Source organism: Notechis scutatus, chromosome Z, assembly GCF_049901735.1.
Source record: "Notechis scutatus isolate UNSWTSFEM ecotype Mainland chromosome Z, rNotScu1.2, whole genome shotgun sequence".
Taxonomy (NCBI): domain Eukaryota; kingdom Metazoa; phylum Chordata; class Lepidosauria; order Squamata; family Elapidae; genus Notechis; species Notechis scutatus.
In genome coordinates, this window is record NC_142025.1 from 96350704 (window position 1) to 96372312 (window position 21609).

Below are 21609 nucleotides of genomic sequence, written 5' to 3' on the forward strand. Positions count from 1 at the left end.
GGAGATGAAGTCCATTCATCTTCAAGCGGGTTAAGGTTGAGAAAGGCTCGTTCTGGATGGTTTTCAAGGGTGGCCCCGCATATAGAGCACCTGGCAATATCGTGGTGACGGGAGGCGACCATGACCAGGGAATCTTGATCCAGGAATGGACACAACTGGAAAGGCTATAACCCAAACACTATAGCCCCACCCGCACCCCTTGCTAAAACATAGTTTGTGCGTTAACAAGACGAGTGAGAACTGGAACTGGGCTCGACATTTTGGCATTCATCGATAACGAGGCAAAGGGATCTTCCTCCTATAAACATTCCCCCGGGATTAACTCGGGGCCTATAAATATTTTCCTTCTAGCGACTAGGAACTCTTCCAGTTTGTGTAGAGACACTTCCGGGTCGGGTGTTGACTACGCTGAAGTTGCCTTTCAGGTGAGTGAGCGGAAGGTTTCTTTCCTTCGTGGAGGTGGGGGGGGTCCTGCCACCTGGAAGTGGGGGGAGAGAGACGCTCCCGGTCTCTCGTGCGGGGTGGGGGGCGATTTGTTGCGGGGCAGCGGGAGTGAGGAATGTTACCTTTTCGCCTCTTCTTTCCCAGCGACGGAACCTGGGTTGGCCGGTTGCCGCAGGTTTCCTTTACGGGAGGTCCGCAAACGCGTCTTATTCTTCCACCTCTCCTTTCCCAACAAGCCTGGAGCTTTTTGTTGCACTAAAAAAAAAAAAAAAGCTGGAAAGGTCAAACTGCAAATATCAAAAGTAACAAGAGCTGTGGTGGTATAACAGGAGAAGATGGGAGGCTAAAAATGGGTAATATATATAATATATTACAGCAACCTCCGTGCTGTAATAACTCAACAGCCTTGGAATTTCTGTCTTTGGTTTACAGTTGCAGACCACCGAGTTAATGTTGGGTAAAGGCTGGAAGGAGAGTCCCTTTTCCTCCTCCTCCCCCACCTCCCCCCTTTTATTATTATTATTATTTTTTTGAGAGCCAGCTTGGTCTGGTGAGTTTTGGTACCGCCTTATCCATGAAAAGCCAGCTGAGTGATCTTGGGCCAGTCACACACACTTACCCAACTCACCTCACAGGATTTGGATTTTATTTCCAAAGAGATGACTATTGGGTTGATTGGAGAAAACTTGGGGGTGGGGAGGGGCTGGACAGTTAAAAATATTATGTAATCACCCTGTTAGGTGACACTCATTTAACTTTTAAAGGTGGGAGATTTGGGGGCACTGGAAAGTAAGTGATTACTTTATAATTACTGTTGCTGTATTCAACGTTCTCTGTTATAGCCCACTAAGAGTTTAAAAAATGGAAAGATATAGAGAAATATTACTATTATTCATTTGCTTAATTGCATATTAATATGCTTAATTGCATATTAACTGTCAAATGGAAGTTAAAAATAAGCAAAAAAGAAATTAGTAGTACTGCTGTTTATCTTTCTCTGTTACATTTCCTCTAACAAGTTTAAATACACTGTGATTTCATAGCAATTTTATGAAGGTTAGGCTGCAAGATAATATCTTGTCCAATGCTAGTGTATAATACAGTCAATTAAGGGTTTTAAATAGGGATTTTCTACTTTACACTAAGGAAATATTTTTCTGGAATTTACAATGCGGTTTGTCATTTTAAACTAGGTGCTAATAACATGAAATCTTTGGTCATTATTTTTCTATAGGTTAAAGCTACTTTGACTTTTTTTTTTTTGCATGTATCTTTCTGAATGGTCTTCCCAGACAGCATGTCGATTTTCCGCTCTGGTCTACTTGTTCTGACATCCCCACTTTCAGCACTTTCTCTACGCTTGATGCCCATTCTTGCTTCAGCTGCCCGGCTGGTACAAGAAACCCTATATATTCAACTGCAGCCAGGACTCAGCTTGTCGGGTGCTTCACAGCCCCGTTTTGCCTATGTTCCTGCCACATCTGAAGTACACAACCTTATCAGCAAGTTGTACACTGATGCTGACCTCCATCGTCACCTTGATGTCCGGATATTGCTCACCAACCTTCTCACTCAAGGAGCTAACCCTCCACCACTAGGATATGTACAGAACCTTTCCAAGCCACCTGAGGTGGTGCTCACAGACTACGAAAGTGCAGATGGAGTGCAATCAAATCCAATTAAACAGCGCCTAGAACGTTATGCCATCAGTTGTTACAGCTGTTGCCCTAAACTGAGGTCTGTTTTACTGTATCCTGACTATAAGTTACAAGATGATAATGGAGAACTGTCCCCACAAGAGGAAACTGAGAAAACAAATGAGCCATTGCAAAGTTTCTCTGATGTAGTTGTGGGAGGCACTTTTGATAGACTTCACAATGGTCACAAGATCCTTCTGAGTGTGAGCTGTCTGCTGGCAGAAAATCGGCTCCTCATTGGTGTCTCTGACAAAGATCTTTTGGAAAGTGGGTCTCTTTGAACCATATATGCCTTTCTCCTGCAAAACCATGTAGAGAAATTAGAAATATTTGGGGAAATTTTAATATAGTTCAGGTTTTTTTTTTGTACACAATGATTGAATGCTTTAACTGCAATCAGGACTGACAATGTAGAGCAGGGGTCCCCAAACACCGGTCCGCGGACCGGTACCAGTCCGCGGAACAAGTCCTACCGGGCCGCTGGTTGCTGGGCGCCGCCATCTTTTTGATGAAAAAGTGCTTCCGGTGAGCTTTCCAGGTAGAAAGCTCACCAGAAGCACTTTTCATCAAAAAAGATCGGCGCTGCTCGGTGAGCTTTTCCGGGTAGAAAGCCATTTCTACCCGGAAAAGCTCACGAGCTGCGCCGCCATCTTTTTGATGAAAAGTGCTTCCGGTGAGGTCACTGGAAGCACTTTTTCATCAAAAAAAGATGGCGGCGCCCAGCTAATGCCGGTACCGGGCCGCGGCATAAAAAAGGTTGGGGATCACTGATGTAGAGAATAAGTTGTTAGTTAGACGTGATGCTGATACCCTGTCTTATTTTTTTTTTCTCACCAAAGAAGGCACCAGGTTTTATTTGGGGGGGGATGTCATCCACTGACTCACCTCATTTGTGTGTGTTATCCCTGGCCTCCTATTGTCAGAGGCCTTCAGGAACAACTTCTATGGGCAGCAAGGCTTTCTTCAGGGATCGATCTGGAGCTCTTTAACGGCTGCAGAGGCCTTCAGGAAAGCCTTGCCAGCCGCAGAAGAAATGGGTTCGCAAAGCAGGTGTCAGGGTGTGCTAGGCCTGGCTGCAATTGTCTGAAGGTAAGTAGGGCGGCTCCACCACCCCCATTCCCATCCTAGCTTAATTTTTACCCATGGGTGGGGTCTTAATTAGAGCTTATATTGGGCTCACATGTAAAAATCAAGCTGGGACTTACTTTTGGGGTGGGTTGTATTTTTGGAGAAACACATTTTTTGGGGGTATTTAGAATTTCATATATATATTTTTTACTGGAAATATTATCTAAGTATATTTGCAGAACATAGAAATGTGTGGTTCCCATTTATGGCAGTTTGCTTTATTAAGTATGATACCAAATCTAACATGGGCTGTCAAATGTCTGAACAGAAAATAACTTCATGTCAACATAATATGATAGATTGTGGGGCTGGCACATTGGGCAACAAGGTCACATAATAAGATTGGGACTGGGTTAGGGATGTCTGTCCTCACTGTGAGTTGTGTTGTGTGTGCACGAAGGGAACTTAGCTAATCTCATTGTACACATGTTGTACTCTGACAATAAAGGTAATAGTTTGTTAGTCAAAGTTAATTTAAATGGATCTGTCTTTGTACTTTGAGGAGGTAATGAGTATGGTTGAGATGGGTTAAGCATTCTACAGCTTTTTATCAATTATAAAACAACTGTGTTTTTTTTCAATCCTTGGATATGTGTATTTGTGTATGTAGATCAGGGGTCTTCAAACTTGGCAAGTTTAAGACTTGTGGACTTCAACTCCCAGAATTCCTCCTCCAGTCATGTTAGCTCAAGAATTCTAGGAGTTGAAGTCCACAAGTCTTAAACTTGCCAAGTTTGAAGACCCTTGGTAACAGACAGACAGACAGACAGACAGACACTTTGCCTTTTTGGACTAAACAATGTGCTAAGTTTAGAAAAGGAATAAGAAACAGCAAGTCAAATAATTAAAGATATAAGAATAGGTGCTGCAGCTAAACATTGTTTACATCAGCATTTGTCAGCTTTGGAAACTTATTCGCTTCTACATAGCTTGAGAAAGTGGGAGGGGGTGATTTTAATTGAGTAATAAGTAGACAAAATAGAATTCTTTTGTTAGTTCAAGGTCATAGAGTGTGGCGCCAGAACAAAAAGGAGCTTACTTTGGGATTGGTTCATGTGATGAGGAAAAGGGGGGGCTTTTATTACACTGCTCTTTATCAAAAGCTTTTTATCCTTGCACCCTTTCTTAATTCCACTGGAACTTTATACCATTTCATCTACTGCCTTTTGTTTTTTAAGGAAAATATACAGGAAATTATTTCTAGCCCTGAGCAATTGTGATGAGAGAACTCTAAATTCAGTAAGTAAATATGAGTTAGCTTCAATTTGTACTTTACTAGCTTGATAGGCCAGAGGTAAGGAAACTATGCTTATCCCAAACTCATGCCAATTATATATGCAGCATCTGTTGCCTTTTCTCAATATGACATTGTCTTAATTCCAAGGTAAGGAAATCACAACTTTGTAGCACTATGAACTTTTCTCCTTATATTGGGGTGTCACCTCAAAAGACTGAGGAAGGATGGGCTGTGCCTTATTACATTTTCTTCTTCTTTTCTCCATCAACAGATAAGTTATTAAAGGAGCTGATCCTACCTTTTGAACAACGTCTGGGTCAACTTGCTGAATTCCTAGTAGATGTCAAGCCCACGCTGCAATACAACATCGTTCCTCTATATGATCCCTTTGGTCCATCAATCACTGATGCTAATCTGAAGTGCATTGTAGTCAGCGAGGAGACATTCAAGGGTGGTCTTTCTGTCAACAGAAGGAGGGCAGAAAACGTAAGTATGTGGGGATCTTTCTGCCACTATTGGGCACAAACTGAAAAAACCACCTGCCATTTAGGATCTGCCAGGACTTAAGATCTTCAGAAACACAAATTCTTCCTCAATCCCATCACTAGCAGAAGTACTTGGGCACTACTCCCAGATTCTGGAATTTTCTGCCAAGAGAGAACAGCCTGTGTTGTTCTGCTTGCAGGGGAAAATATTTTGTTTAGACAGAACTCTGATAGCTAAATAGAGTTTGGCTTTATGTTTGGAGATCCCAGCTTTCTATTTTGTTTAGTAAGAGTTTCAATTATGTAGTCCAGTAAAACCTCACTTTAGCTTATTACAGAAAGTTTTTTTTTCCTTCACTTGGACTCCACTCCTATTTAATGAGCTAGTATGTGCTAATTAGAGAGTTTAGGGGCATTCAAATACTTGCTGAAGCTTTACCATAAATTATACTGTTTATGCAATTACATAAATAAATTAATTCAAATGAGGTGTATTCAGATTTAATGGTTTTAATAATAAAACCTTAATGGTGTTTATTTTGATTATTGTTCTGAGGTCATTCATTGGCAGAAAAGGGAGGCATCATATTGCTTCCTCAAACAACTTGAAGGGATTGCTTCGTTTGGATCTCAGTAGAAGCAAAATGCCCTGCAAAAAATTGCATGGCCAATTGTTTACTTATATTGTGACATTTAGAATTTTAATCCAAGCACAAAATAGGTAGAGAAATGTTTCTTTAGTATAGAGTATGGCTCATTTCCACCAACCCTCACCAGACAAGACTTCTTCTGCATGCTTTGGCGAGTATGGGTGGCACTCTCTATCCTTACATTTAACAAAGGGCTTAATAGTAATCTCTGTCCCTACTGTAATCATCCATAATCATCCATCCACTTTTTAAAATTTGTTTAAAATCTATCAATCCAAACAACCATTGTGGCAGCTAGTTCTAGGGCTCATGGCCTTTCCTTTGGAATTGCATAGCAAAGATCAATTTAAAAGATTGCTAGTATCTGAGATATGTTTATTAGATAAACATAAGCATGTTCATTATATTTATTATATTTATTATTATATTTATTATATTATTATATTTATTATTATTGGTATTAGTATTAGTAGTATTAGTATTATTAGTATTAGTATTATATTAGTATTATATTTATTATATTATATTTATTATTATATTTATTAGTATTAGTATTATATTTATTAGTATTATATTTATTAGTATTATATTTATTAGTATTATATTTATATTTATTAGTATTATATTTATTATTATTATTTGGATTAAATGACATTAATTTTGGATGCAAAAAGAAAATGGGTCTTACAAATAGTCCTTGATTTACAACCATAATTAGGTTGAGAATTACAGTCTTGATGATTGTTAAGTAGCAATATACTTTTACCAGATTTTACAATATTTTTTGCAGGTGTTGTAAAGTGAACATTAAACAAATCCATTTTATCTAATGAGTATTTTTCTTTTTGCTGGAAACTAAAAGTAAATTCCAGAAACCGGCAAAAATGCCAGAAACTATTGTCATATGTTTGAGGCATACTGCAGCTGACTATAAATGAGAACTGGTTGCCAAACACCTAAAATGCAATCCTGTGACTAGGAGGAGGGGAAGGAGAAGGATGTAGGAATTCCAGAACCAGTTCATAAATACTTTTTGGAGATGAATGTCTGCCATAATTTCAAATGGTCACTAAGTGACCAGACATTAAGTGAGGACTGCCTCTAGTGGTAGAATAATGGATATTCTTTGCCAAACTCTGTGGTGTAGTATGGAAAGGCAACTGGTCTCTAATAAATGTCTTACAGAACCTTTCTGAACTGGCTCTCCACAAGATCCATCTGGCTGTTGACCCTCAGCATGCCAGAAATGAGGAAGAAAAAATAAGCTCTTCTAGCTTGAGGTACAGACTTCTTGGAACTTTGTTGTGTGCACCTCAGGTAAGTAAGTTTGTTTTAGCTTTTGAGTTGTATGGTAGGGTGAATTACAATTATGTGCTTATTTGGTAGTAAGGCCCTTTGAGTTGAAAGGGGCCTATTCTCAAATAAGTATGGATTGCCACCTTTGTTGCTGGATTTTCTAAGAGAAAAGATAGGTGAAAGAACAGTCTGAACATGCCTTCCAGTCGTCATTGTGAGCAATTTTTTTATCTGGGTTGTCTCTGGCCCCTTCCTTTCTTCAAAGTAAAGCTTTCCAGTATGAGGAACCTAGCTCCCTTCCTCCGATCTCTACTACGCCCCTTCACCTTTTTCTCCCTTTTCCTCCCCTCTTTCTTCAGAGCAGCATTCGCTATTAGCAAGCACTGAGTCTTCAGATACTCACAGTCAGGAGCTGTAGCTTATTCGAAGGAGCCTAATGTTCTCCCTTCACCACAGACTGGAAGGGTGGGGAAAAGGATGCTTATAGAGGATGCAGAGTCACTATGAGCAGCCATTGTGGTACTCAAGAAAGCAAAGACCATGAGAGAAAAGTGACAAGCTCTCTGAATGGAGAGCACACTTTACAAGGAACAGTGTGCAGGACTACGAATGTAGCTCTGAACAAACGTAACAGGGCTGTATATAGTGAATGTTTGTTCACTAAAACAGTGCTGCTATGAAAAGAGCCGATGGAAAAATAGTTGTACTTCTGTAATGTTGAACAATAATACCAATGAATATACCCAGTTCCCTTAATAAAATCAATTTTCTTTTCTCTTCAGAAAAATCCATCACTTCCTTCCAGGCCCTACATTATAGGGCTGACAGGTGGATCTGGTAGTGGCAAAAGTTCTGTTGCCCAGTATTTGTTTCGCCTTGGTGCCTTCCATTTGGATATGGACAGACTGGGACACAATATTTACACACCAGGTGGTCCTGTATACAAGCAGGTGATAGAAGCATTTGGACCAGGTATGATTGACCTTTGTGGGAAGCCATCTTTTAACTCAGTTCACCCAGAAAACTGCAAGAGAAGGGATAGCAAGAGTTCTGCCTCAATTTTTTTTTTCTTATTTCTGATCCTCTGCCAATCCGCTTTTATGACTTAAAACCGTGTATTCTCCCCTTTCCAAATTTATTCTCCCTGTTTTCTTGCCATTTGTCCTCGTCAGACAAAGTTTATAAACCTGCACTGATATCGGAGTAGTTTGGCCCATCAGTGGGAAAATAGATATGGAAGGAGAAAAACTGAGGTAACAAGCAGGCCAAAGGTGAAACTATTGTATAACATACTATGTATATTGAATTGCCACTTAATCTAAGTGAAAGTACTATTTGGCAAAATCAGTCACTCTTGGAAGACATCAGGCTAGGTGACATTGGAGGCAAGACTCCAGGAAAAATAAAATTATTATTTACCACTATAGCTGGTTCTTATATTGTAAGCATTTTTGCACAGCTTAGCAGAGGTATTTTCATTTGCTTTTATATGTTAAAATGGTTCTGTGGAGCCATCCAATAAGGTTATTTTCCAAATTTATTGCACTCTAGAGAAGTTTGAAATTGTAGAGTTTATTTATTCATTTAGTTATTCATCACATTTGTACATTGCTCATCTCGCTGAAGTGACTCTTATACCACCAGTTTTTGTATCACCAGATTTGGGAAAGCTGCAGGAAACTACCATAAGGTTTTGAAGTATTCTTTATTTAATTTTTTTCCTAGGGGGAAAAGGTTACATTAGTATCCTTTTGTACATTTGTCCAATGTTTTGAGTCATGAAAGAAATGATCAATTTGACAAATCTTGTTTCAAAAATGGCAGTGAAAAACCAGTTAATTACCCTAAAAATTAGGAATGGAGATGGGAGACTCACCTATGAATTCTGAAAGGGATTTGACTTTTGAGGATCTCTTAACACAAATAAGGGGAAGCTGCACAATATTTCTTTCTGGTGTGTGTTTGGCGAATCCAACTCATCTTTACAGATATTTTGAACGAAGATGGAATCATCAACAGAAAATTGTTGGGAGCCAAAGTATTTGGAGACCAGGTAAAAAGCTGCCTCAGTTTGGGGTAAAAATTGAATTTCAATATTGACATTCCTTCCTTTCCAGTTCAGCATATTTGGTTTACCCTTTGATTCACTGACATCAGAATGCTTCTCTGTTCCACCCCGTTAACTCTGCCCTTTCACCTCCTTTCACAGCAAGGTGTTTTTTTCCCTTTTATGGGTGAAAGGTGTTATGTGAGCACAATGCACGCAGGGAGAATCTCTCCCTGTATACTAAATATAACGTGGTCCTTAGACTGAGAAAAATCAAACTTTTAGAACTGGTGATGCTGGGATAGCTGTCTGTATACAAGTGCATGCCTTGACCCAATTCTGATTTGCATACCATACTTCTTGCATTGGTACTGCACTTTGGCAATCCCCAGGGTTTGGTTTGGTTTTCATTACTAGCAGCAGGTCACCTTAAATTTCTCATGTTGGCTTTCTTTGTTTCCCTTTACAGGAGCAAATGAAGCAGCTGAACAATATCATGTGGCCAGTGATGGCTCAAATGGCAAAAGAAAAGATAGAAGAGGCAGCCAAGCAGGGTGAGAAGGTCTTTTGGGGATCTTGGCAAGACTTGTGAATAAGTTACATAAACGCAAGGTCTCCTTTTTTCAGAAAGATGAGCAGATAATCTGTAAGAGGGGGGGGGGGCTTGCCTCGCAGAGTCGTTGTGACTTTCCTTATGATGGGCTGTCATGTGGTCCCAGCATGAGGGATCATTCAGCTGTGCAGCATATGAAAACCGAGATAAATTCATTTCATTTCATTTACAGGGCATCCTAACGTTGAGAAAAACGTGTGTTTTATCTGAGTTTAGTTATATTAGAGTTAAGAGTTAGCCCATGATGCAGCAGTTATTATTTACCTAGTCATTTCAATCCCTCAGTCTCAGACATTTCCAGAGCAACTTGAAGAATAATATGACCATCATGGGTTGCTTGAAAGCAACAAATCAGACTTTTACATTATCAATACCTTTGTTTATTCTCCAGTGTGAGAAAAGAGTTGACTGTGCCATCGCAGTAATTGGTCATAATGAGCTGTGACACCTGACTTATTTGGAAATGAAACCAAAGTGTGCTGCAGCCCTCTTCTCTTGACAGAAACTGCCTTCTGTTCACTATTCAAATTTCTGGTCTGCAGGAAAGGCTGTGTGTGTGCTGGATGCAGCTATGTTGCTGGAGGCAGGCTGGACAAAAATGGTGCATGAGGTCTGGACAGTCATCATTCCTGAACAGGAGGTAAGAAAACTGCTGGGTTGTATAATTCTTGCAATCAAAATCTCTCTCTTCCTGTTTGGTAGATGACATTTGTCATGCCTGCCCAAAAGAATAGCTGGTTCAAAGTAGTTAGATTTTAATTGGAGCATGCAAGTATTTTGGATTTTATTTCATCCATCATAAAGTTATTCAGTAGTTGTTTAAAAAGAACCCAAAGCTCTGTTGTTACAGTTATCAGGCAAATGTGAATATTACATCACAGTTATTCTAAATAATGATCATGCATGGACATTTGTCTTCTGTGTATGGATTTTTGATGCATACATTCTGGAAAACCGTAACATAGCTTTTAGTGGTAGTCCATGCAATGAAAGGTAAGGTAGATAAATAGATAGGAATATTTTATATCCAGATTTTTTAAAAATGCAAAACAACTTGTATCACAAAATTAATAAACCACAATAAAGATGAAATAACTGGGATTAAAAAACACTAAAGCAAGAGTAATATAAATAGCTCATATAGCAGTATCACATAAAGAAATTAATATCACTATAGTTAACTCTCACCATCTAAAAGATAATGGTTCCTAAGCAAAAACCTCATTTAAAATAATAATAATAATAATAATCTAAGAGTATATATGAGAATATAAGAGAATATCACTTATACAGTATGTAACTATGAGGAGGACATTTCTACATTTGGCAATAGCATCCAAAGACAGCAATTTTCATATCATAGTTTAGTTTTCATTTAACAGATAACAGATAATCAGAGTTGAAAGGGACCTTGTAGGTCATCTAGTCCAACCCCCTGCCCAAGCGGGAAACCCTACACCATTTCTGACAAATGGCAGTCCAATCTCTTCTTGAAAGTCTCAAGTGATGGCGTTCCCACAACTTCCGAGGGCAAGCTGTTCCATTGGTTGATTGTTCTCACTGTCAGAAAGTTTCTCCTTATTTCCAGGTTAAATCTCTCCTTGTTCAGTTTCCATCCATTATTTTGTTGTACCTCTTCACAAAGGCTCACTATAATAAAAATTTCCAAATTCGGATTTCAGAATTCTTTGGCTCAAGATTTTCCAATGAGGCAAAAAAAATGGCTTCTTTAAGGTTTAACTAATGTGCTGTGGTATAATTTGAAAAGGTCATTTTCCAACAGCCCTAAAAGTTTCCTAATTAAATACAAATTAGCATTAGAAAGTAGAAACATCCATTGAATCCAGTTAGGAGATTCAAGTTCCTTTTTACCTACATCATAATTATGCTGTAGAATTCATGAGCATAAGAACAGCAGTAGCCACATTTTTGAACAATTTTAAAAGGAGATTAAACACATCAATGGAGGATAAGAATGTTCTCATTGTGATAGCTTTGCAAAACATTAGCTTCTGTCTCAGATGTGTGTGCAGAATTAGAATCTCAACCCACTTTCCTTGTGCAATTCAGACACTCTTATGGCTATACCTTAAAACTCATTGGATGAGGAGGGAATGACCGTCATGTTCCTTATGTGAGACCAGGAACATTTTTATACTGCTGCTAATACCCCTTGCTGCCTATTTTCCTAATGATTAAAAAAAGGAAGTAATTGCTTTTCTGAAGAGGGGGATGGGAGAAGCCGAAGCCCATTGTCCCATGCCCCGTGGGAAAAACCCCAAGGGGAAGGAGTTTTCACAATCAGAAGCTATGCTTTCTCACATCACTTCCTCTAGAGCTGAAACTGACTTGAAGGTTAATAAGCTTAACTTCCAAGCTCTATAGCTCATGAGGACTCAAACAGCAATGCCAGTACTGAATGTGGAAGACATCTCTGTTTCAGCTGTTGTGTGGGAAATGAATAGGAGGCTCCGATTTTCATTTCTCGCTTATATAATTTAATATCTCATTAGTAATTACAGGAAAAGAAGAGTGGACCAGTGGTCTATCTTTACTTCTTAGCTGTGTTTTTCTGATGCAGGAGTAGCTAAGCTTCCTTCTGCATCTGTTCTTCAAGTACATATTTATTTGCTACCTATTCAGGGCTAACAAATATAGATATGGTGGTTAAAAATACGTTCTCAGTTGAAGAGAAAGAGGAGTAAATACATTCAGAGGGTTTTGTAGATTGTAACTGATCAGTTTGAAGGATCACCTCCCACATCTTCTGCTGTGCAGTCATTCGAATCCTTGCTCTGCTCTTGCTACCCTCAAGAGTTTAATGATGATGGCAGAATATGTTACAGGTGTCTGAATACTGAATAGTGTTCTAAATTGTGCAACTTTAACTAGTTCTCTCCTTATTGCTTGTTTTTAAATTGAGACCTTATATGATCCCAGTAAAGATTACTTCTTTAAATAAGCACATTTACTTCATTATTTTTTTTAAAAAATACAAGATTTATATGGTTACCCATCTTATGGCACACAACAGTAATAAAAAACAAGATATAGCAACATTACAAAAGAAAAGAAAAGAAAAAGTAGGCATCCCCTTCATCGATTATACATATTCATCTATACAATCCTGTGGCTCTAATCTTACCATCCCAGCACCGGGAGGGAAAGCCAGCTCTCCGTGACTTTCCAGAAGATTAAGAGGGTGGGCCTGCTAGATCTCAAGGGAAAGGACAAAGCAGGAGCTGCCACAGAAAAGACTTGCTCCCTGGGCATCATTTAAGAAAGGGACCAGCCTGCTCTACGTCTTCTCTGTCTCTGTTTCTTTCAAGGCCATAAGACGCATCATAGAAAGAGATGGCCTAAGTTCAGAAGCTGCCAAACTGCGGATACAAAACCAAATGACTAACAGCCAGCGTGTGAAGCACTCACATGTAGTTCTTTGCACAATGTGGGAGCCAGAAATTACACATGAAATGGTAAGAAAAACATAATAGCTGCAAATGAGTAAGGCAGCATCTTATTGGGTCTATTAAATGGGTTTTCTTTGGAGAGTCATCCCCAATGGGCTTGTTGAATAATCCTTTGTCTGTTTTTACAGGTGGACAAAGCTTGGGCTCTGCTTCAGAAACGCATCAAACCTGAAATAGACCCCTGAACTGAGAGGCGATCACCTCTTCATTCTGCCCCCTCAGTGCTGCTAGTATGGAAAAATGTGCACCCATCATGAGTACTCATTCTAACAAGGACAGAAGTTGAGGATAGAGATAAAGGAAACAGAGTTCCAAACACTTGGTGTTGTGGGGGGTGATATTCCCTTTGACCTTTTTTCCTCTTGAAAAGGTTCAGGGAGAGGCATGAGGTAACTTTTGTATATTGTAGGATTTGATATTTTTTTTTTATTCAGTTGGGGTACCTGTTGAGCAGGAAGGAAAAGACACTGCTATGTGAAGCCACTGGTGTTACATGTTTATGATGGAAGCAGTTTCACTAATGCTGCTAACAAAAGAAGAACATTCAGTGTTATATAGGCATGACATAGGTGCTCTGATTAGTCTCCATTGTTTTGTACTTGATATCCTTTATGCAAAAGTTACATATAAAGAAAGCAAATATATTGGCTTCGTGTGTTACTAATGGGAACTTTTCTGATTCAGTAGTGGGTGGGTTTCTTACTCGGTCTTCTCTGGGACATCAAGATTCACAAATACCGTTTAAACCAACTTTTCTCATTTGAATTTGCTTTCAATTCTATTGCCTAATTAAATTTTTTATCTCTAAAAGAGATAAATAGAAAAAATTGGCAGTTTTTTTTTTAACCAAGCAGTGTAATTTACTTTAAAATTGAAGCAAAATAAGGTGTCTTTGTTTTTCAAATCCCTTCAAAAATCAAATTTGAGATATTTTTTTAAAAATTCATGGTATTTTGAAAATCATTTGAAATTAAATATTTCAATTACATTTTTCATCATTTTAGTTGGAGGTATGGCATGCATTTCTATTTATATTTGAATGCAAGACCATGTCTCACCATCTTCTTTATATTCACTTGAAGCTAATTTAACTTCACTGGCTTTCATTATTCGGACTGCATGGTTTCATGGGCTGTGAGTCAAAGTTTGTAACCTTTTATCTAACAAATGCATACACTTTCAGATGAGTAGCAGGGAGATTCCATAAGAATTAAATTAGATCACATTTGATGTATAAATATACCCGCCAAAGACTGAAAGGGAGGATGGTGTGCCAGACATATCTATATTGTAATGGTACAACTTCTGATGCAGGTGGAGAAGAATAATTTTCATGATAATTCCCAAATAAGCATTTGATACCAATCTTATAGCTTAAATGTTCCAGAGATCTGAGGCCCTGAATATTTTATATCTGGTGGCAGTGGGACATCAGTCTGATTCTGAAAGAGAGCCATATGATAAAGAGAATTAAGGGTTAGCAATAACAAATGCAGTATTTTGTTCATATACTCTTTGCCTTGAATACATCCGGGTTGAAGTTCATTCAGATAGTTTTGACATTTCGTTACATCAAATTGCCACTTTCCTCCCTGCTTAACAATGATGCAAACCTCATATTCATGATATAGCTCTCTTTACGAAACAAGGGGCCTGCTCGTTAAGAATATATTCCTGCAGCCAATACCCTCACCACCTACAATGCTGCCCAGATTTCTTGCTTTCTTATTTGTTAGATTCTTTTAATTTAAGAGAAATGAAGAAAATAATATACTCTAAAATACCACCCTCTCATATTGTATTTATTTGCAAGAACATCAGAGGCATTCCTACACCCAATGCCTTGTGTGGTGTCAACTTGTGCTTGGGGTGGGGGAGGTGCTGGCTGAGCAAATCAACACTTAAGGATTAACTTTGAGGAAGGAACATCTTGGAGATGTTTGATCAGGAGTAATACCAGTTTAGCCTGATTATGTCATAGTTTTTTGCACCTAGTCTGGCAATTCTCTTATGGATATACAAGGCCCTCTCCTGGCAAATATTCAGTGGAGTGCTCCAGCACGCTCTCAAGATTCCAGGTATGCTTACGTATCAAAAGGGCTACCAGGCACTGCCCTGAGGGGGCTTATTTTACCAGTGAAATTGATGCAAAAATCTAATCCCCAATAGATGACTGTCCAGCCACTGCTTGAAAACATTCAGTGACAAGAGAACCCATAACCCAGTATCAAACTGGTCCTAGTCTTTCAACTGTTCTGTAATATTCTGCCAGAATCTCCATTCTTTTAACATTTTTGTTGTCTGGGATGGTAGAAAAGAGGTCTTGATTTTCTTTAATGTGTAATTTCTCTGTGAGACTTGAAAAGGCTTACCATGCCCCTAACCAGAATAATCTTTTTTTAAGCCTAAATGCATCCAGTTTCTTAGTCTCTCCACATAAGACATAGCATCTACGATAATCCTTGTGTGTCTTCTTCACCCATTCCGACTCCTTTGAATCTTTCTTAAAATACGTCACACAGAACTCAACACAGCACTCAGTGCAGGCTTGGAAAGTGAAGAATATGAGCGTACAAAACCCTCCCCTATTTGCAAATTATGTTCTATTAATGCAGCCTAAAAATTACATCTGTCTCAGCAAATAGAGCACCTGATTAATGCCTCAGAAGCTAAACAGGGATCCTGCTAGGTAACTAGGACATTTGAAAACATTCCATAAAATGGCAATGGCAAATCCTTTCTTTTCTGTTACCAAAAAACTCCAAATGGGTGTGTTGCGAAGTTATTAATCTATAAACTTTAAAATTTCATCTGCCTTTTTTTTTTTGTAGCCATATTAGATTGTTGATTCGTACTTCGCTTATGATCAACTACTTCCTATCTTCTCATCTATTTATGTGTTCTGGAATCTTCATAGATGTTGAAAGTTAGACTGACTGACTGTTTAAGGTTCTATGTCATTCCTCTCTTGTTCAGAATTTCTCAGTCTGGTTCATCTAGCCTAGTAACTTTTCCTAAATATTCTGAGATACAATTCTTCAGGTGGACTACTTTGAACTCATTCAAAGTTATATCCTGATTAGAAATCACAAGGTGAAATCTGATTCTTTAGCCAGATCTTCGCAGTTATATAGTGAAACATCTATTCCCCCCCCATTCAAGACTGAGCCAAAACAGGAATAGAATTGTTCTAATTTTTCTTTGTTACCTATTTGCTATCTTCATAAAACAACTGAGTCTCTTATTTTTAACATATTTGAAGATACCATCTTTACAAATCCAAAACACTCTTCCTTAGTGGCTTGTCTCACATTTCACTTTCTATAAGCGTCCTTTAAAAAAATTTTAAAAACGAAAATAAACATTAAAAATATTGAACGTGGTGGTCTTCTTTGACATACATTTCAGTCAATACATTTTACATTAAAGATCAAAAGATACAAGCATTTGTATACATACATAGACATACATACATATATTCATACATACATACATACATACATACATACATACATACATACATACATACTTTCATGTTTAAGCTTTGAACATTTTAGTTCTTATTTGCTATAAGTGTCCTTTCTGATTTTCAGCTTTTCACTCAGCATTTTGTAGAATCATGATGGCTTCTTCTACCATTTTTAGATACTAGTAGTTTGTGTTTGGATTTCTAATTTTTCATTTTTAAAGTAATTCCTAACCCATTTCAAATTCATTTTCCTTTCAGATTCCTGCCATAGAATTCAGTTTATCACTTTTATTAAAATCTGCTTTCTTGAAATCCAAGTCCTGCATTTGACTACACTCAGTTTTATTTTCCCATAAAATCATGAATTGCAGCATTACTAGTTATTCTGTCTCAAAATCTCCCTTATTTCCACTTTGGCTACTATGACTTTCCTTCTGGGTCCTCCCTTGGTTCCTTTTGAACAAGCCTTATACTATAAACTCACTCGCCAAAACCAACACCAACCATAAGAACCTCCGTTGCCGCCCTGACCTAACCATACAGCAACGTGCCCGCTCCCGTGTACTCCGCATCGAACTCAAAAACCGTCTAGACAATGGAGAGAAGGACCTGTACATTGACTACCATGCTGACTGTATCAAAAGTAAGCCACGCAACCCAATACTCAGCTTTTACCCTCAACCACAACCCTACCTCAACCGATCCACCATCACACAAGACTAGGCACGCATGCCCCCAACTACCTCAATTCCAACTACTACTGGCCTCAAATGCAAACTACTCAATGCAAGAAGCCTCGTGAATAAAATACCTGAATTTCTCATCCTCCTAAATATGGCTAACTCCGACATTATATTTGTCTGTGAAACATGGCTCAATGCATCTCTCCCTGACTCCATTACCACAGTAAGAGACTATCATGTTTACCGATCAGATCGTGAAAATCGTCGAGGAGGTGGTGTTGCTATATTCTATAAAAAATCCTTACATCTAAAAAATATCCAAGTTACCCAGGAGCTTGCCCTTCCTGAAACCATCATCTGTGAACTATCCTTAAATATCACAATTCGATTCTTACTATGTTACAGAGCACCTGATTATGACATCGAACATGTAAACAAGCTAAATACATTACTAACATGGGCTGCATCCTGCCCATACCCTTTTATCCTTCTTGGTGATTTCAATCTACCTCATATTGACTGGACCCTAAATGACTGTACAACTGAAATCATACACACAACCTTCTATAATGCTATTACAAATCTGGGACTGGAACAACTAGTAACCAACAACACTAGACTAAATAACTGCCTTGATCTCATCTTCTGCAATAGTTTGAATTTAATTTACGGAATACAAACTAAAGAACCCTTTTCCAGTAGTGACCACAATATGATTGACTTTTGTCTCAACATACGTCCACACAAAAATCACCACAATGATGTAATCCCCAATTGTAACTTCAAAAAGGCAACTATGATCTTATAGACAACGATCTCTCATCCCTTGATTGGCAATCTCTATTCACTGGATGCAATACTGTTGAAGACCATTACAACATATTTTTACTTGAAGTCAAAAGAGTCATCAAACTATATGTTCCAACAACAACTCCCAAAACAAAACAAAAAGCAGATTACCCATATCAATAAGGAAACTTCAATCCAAAAAGAGATCACTCTGGCGGAAAAACAAATCTGGTCACGTTGCCAATTTCAAAAACCGATACAAAAATTTATGCCACCAGATAAAGACCGAATGCACCAATTATCACATTAAACAAGAGGAAAACCTTCTAAGCACCAATTCCACCGTGCTTTTTACAATTTTGTAAACAACAAACTAAAAGACTCAAGGTCCATCCCTCCCTTGATAGGACCTGATGGTAAAGACTGCACACGACACCATTAAATCCAACATCTTTAACACATTCTTCGGCTCAGTATTTGTAAACAGCAATGGATCATGCCCAGTATTTCCTAGCCGTACCACAGATAACAACAATGATCTAATACATATCGATTTCACAGAAGACATTGTTGAAAAATCACTACGCAATCTAAAACCATCTCTATCTATTGGACCGGATGGAATATGTGCCTACTTCTTAAGAAAGCTATCCACTGCCATAGCCAAACCTCTAAGCATAATCTTTGAAAAATCTTTCAGAACCAGCTCCTTGCCTAACCTATGGTCACAAGCCACAGTCATCCCCATCTTCAAAAAGGGAGACCCAAGCCTAGTTGAAAATTACAGGCCAATCTCCTTATGCTGCGTCACCTGTAAAGTCATGGAATCAATTATTAACCAATCCATTATCCTCCACTTAGAGACAAACAACCTACTCTCCAATAAACAATTTGGTTTCAGAAAAAAACTATCCTGTAATCTGCAACTCTTACACTGCAAAAACATATGGACGACACAACTCGACCAGGGCAAAGCAATAGACGCAATCTACATAGACTTCTGTAAAGCCTTTGATTCAGTGGTACACGACAAACTACTCCTAAAAATAAAATCCTATGGTATCTCTGGACAGCTGAATAACTGCATAGAAGCATTCCTGTCAAACAGACAACAAATGGTCAAAATCGGGAGCGTCCTATCAAATCCAGTACCTGTCAATAGTGGTGTCCCCCAGGGCAGTGTTCTAGGACCAACTCTCTTCATACTCTACATAAATGACCTCTGCGATCATATTAAGAGCAATTGCGTTCTTTTTCGCTGATGATGTAAAGCTGTTCAATACCACAGACAATACTGCTACCCTTCAAAAAGATCTCGACTATGTATCTGAATGGTCAAACAAATGGCAACTTCAAATCTCAACAAATAAATGCTCTGTCTTACATATTGGCAAAAAAAATCAGAAAATAAAATACAAGCTGAATAGTCAAGAACTTGTTGATGACCCAAGCTCTGTAAAGGACCTTGGAATACTCACCTCTAATGATCTAAGTGCTAGAGCCCACTGCAACTACATAGCCAAAAAGGCATTAAGAGTTGTTAACCTAATCCTACGTAGCTTTTTCTCTGGTAATATCACACTACTAACCAGAGCATACAAAACATTTGCTAGACCAATACTCGAATACAGTTCATCAGTCTGGAACCCTCATTACGTATCTGATATTAGCACAATTGAGAAAGTCCAGAAATATTTCACAAGGAGAGTTCTCCACTCTTCTACTCGCTGTAGAATACCTTATGCCACCAGACTTGAAATTCTAGAACTAGAAAACCTTGAATTACGCCGTCTTCGGTCTGACTTAAGCATGGTATATAAAATCATACATTGCAATGTCCTACCTGTCAATGAATACTTCAGCTTCAACCATAACAACACAAGAGCACACAATAGATACAAACTCAAAGTAAACCGCACCAAACTTGATTGCAGGAAATACGACTTCAGCAATAGAGTGGTCAATGTCTGGAATACTCTACCCGACTCTATAGTCTCTTCCCCAAACCCCAAAAACTTTAACCTTAGACTGTCTACTATTGACCTCACCCCTTTCCTAAGAGGTCTGTAGGGGGCGTGCATAAGCGCACCAACGTGCCTACCGTCCCTGTCCTATTGTTTCTCTTATTCTTTTATTTTTCTTATATGTACCCATTTCATGTATTCACAACTATGTATACGCTTATACTTATTATCTTGTAAACAATTGGCATATCAAATAAATAAATAAATAAATAAAATAAATAGAATTTATTTAATGCCCATTTTAAACATTGCTTCCCTGAAATTAAAGATCATCATCTTTCTCCTACTTTGATCATTTGTATCTAAAAATTGAGAGAATGAACTTTAAGTCAATGTTTTTTCTGATGTTTTTTTAATTGAGCTAACAGTAGGGCTCAGCACATTTGCCCTCTACATTTTGCAGTGCACAAGTTTTTATATGTAATTCCTACAAATAAATGCTAGGTTCCATCTCCAACACTAATTTAAAAGTTCAGGCATTCAGATTAAACCACTACTGATCTAGTACAGCATAGTTTGGCCAAACACATTCTTTCCTATCCTCATCTCAAGCCAGCTCTCTGACATATAATAAAATAGACGTGGTCCCAGACATCAAATCTCTCTCAGCACTGATAATATTACCTAGCTTGGTAATGAAATGTCTACACGAATGTCACCAAGAACCCCACATCAGATGACTTGTGAACACCATTTATATAGCTAAACATTGATCTGCAGTATCTATCTTTCTTCTCCACTCCTTTTCCATTGAGTAGAACAATAGATATTTACTTATTTATTTATTGAATTTATTTATTGAATTATATTGCCGCCTATTTGCCCATGGAGACTTGACGCAGCTTACAGAATGTAAAACCATATTTAAAATAAAAAACAATAAAAACCTAACAAAAAGAATCAAAGTAAGTACAATAGAAAAAAAATCTGGGAAATGAATAAATAAAAAATCACTCCCACTCCCTGCCCCGATGACAAATAAAACACTACCAGCATTAGAAGACATATTGCAAAACAGCCAAATAACGTAACTCTTCTACTCTTACAACTGCTTTACCATAATTATGAAGCAATTCCAAGACAATGAAAGGATATTACACATATTATGTAATTAGATGTCCCAAAGTTGACAGGCTCTTTGATACTGGAGTACAAATTGGAGTGAAGAGATGCTAACTAAAGGGGACAGTGTCTGTCAAGGTTCTCAATCATCCAGCTGCAGTTCATGAATTGAAGAAGCTTCTTGGAACAGAAGCAAAACGTTTTCAGTAAAGGGAAGAGGAAGGTTGAGGAAGAAGAGGATTGTGACTGGATACTTTCCTTCTAAAAGCATTTTGGAAACACTTGCATCTTTCACACCCACCCATTCCACCTGTCTCACTTGGATTAACTCATTTTAGCCCACAGGAATAAATAACCAATCTTTTGAAAATGAAGATAGGCTAATTCACTCCTCTCTTTTCTCCACTTGTATTTTACTCAGAAAGAGGAACTTGCCTGGTTTTAACTGCAGCTCTTTAAATTCCCCCACGACAAAGGAAAACTTGCTTTCTTCCTGCCCGTATTAATGCAGTCTA

General features: G+C 38.2%; 2 protein-coding genes across 7 annotated transcripts in view; one reads left to right on the top strand and one right to left on the bottom strand.

The window, feature by feature from the left end:
- COASY (Coenzyme A synthase) lies at window positions 1-13711 on the top strand. Of its 6 annotated transcripts, none has more exons than XM_087945313.1 (10): window positions 1-425; window positions 1737-2408; window positions 4778-4992; window positions 6827-6958; window positions 7720-7909; window positions 8926-8990; window positions 9454-9538; window positions 10140-10237; window positions 12927-13073; window positions 13196-13711. In XM_087945313.1, the coding sequence occupies exons 2-10, from the start codon at window positions 1742-1744 to the stop codon at window positions 13250-13252; spliced, it is 1656 nt and encodes a 551-aa protein (XP_087801439.1). In that variant the 5' UTR covers window positions 1-425; window positions 1737-1741; the 3' UTR covers window positions 13253-13711. The 6 variants fall into 6 exon arrangements, 3 of the variants coding, with proteins under 3 accessions (XP_087801439.1, XP_026525614.1, XP_087801438.1); XM_026669829.2 differs by having other exon boundaries at window positions 35-425; window positions 1741-2408; XM_087945312.1 differs by having other exon boundaries at window positions 384-797.
- The window catches only part of CISD3 (CDGSH iron sulfur domain 3), a 25859-nt gene continuing 13738 nt past the window's right edge, over window positions 9489-21609 (bottom strand). Inside the window, exon 4 of the mRNA XM_087945318.1 lies at window positions 9489-11247. Within this exon, the coding sequence (XP_087801444.1) occupies window positions 11245-11247 (3 nt within the window). The 3' untranslated portion in view covers window positions 9489-11244. The remainder of the gene's footprint in view (window positions 11248-21609) is intronic.

Excerpts from the sequence above, each read along its gene's own strand:
- COASY (XM_087945312.1), top strand. Across the intron at positions 2,409-4,777 it reads TGACAAAGATCTTTTGGAAA|ATAAGTTATTAAAGGAGCTG; the intron begins GTGGGTCTCTTT and ends CTCCATCAACAG. Across the intron at positions 6,959-7,719 it reads CTTTGTTGTGTGCACCTCAG|AAAAATCCATCACTTCCTTC; the intron begins GTAAGTAAGTTT and ends TTTTCTCTTCAG.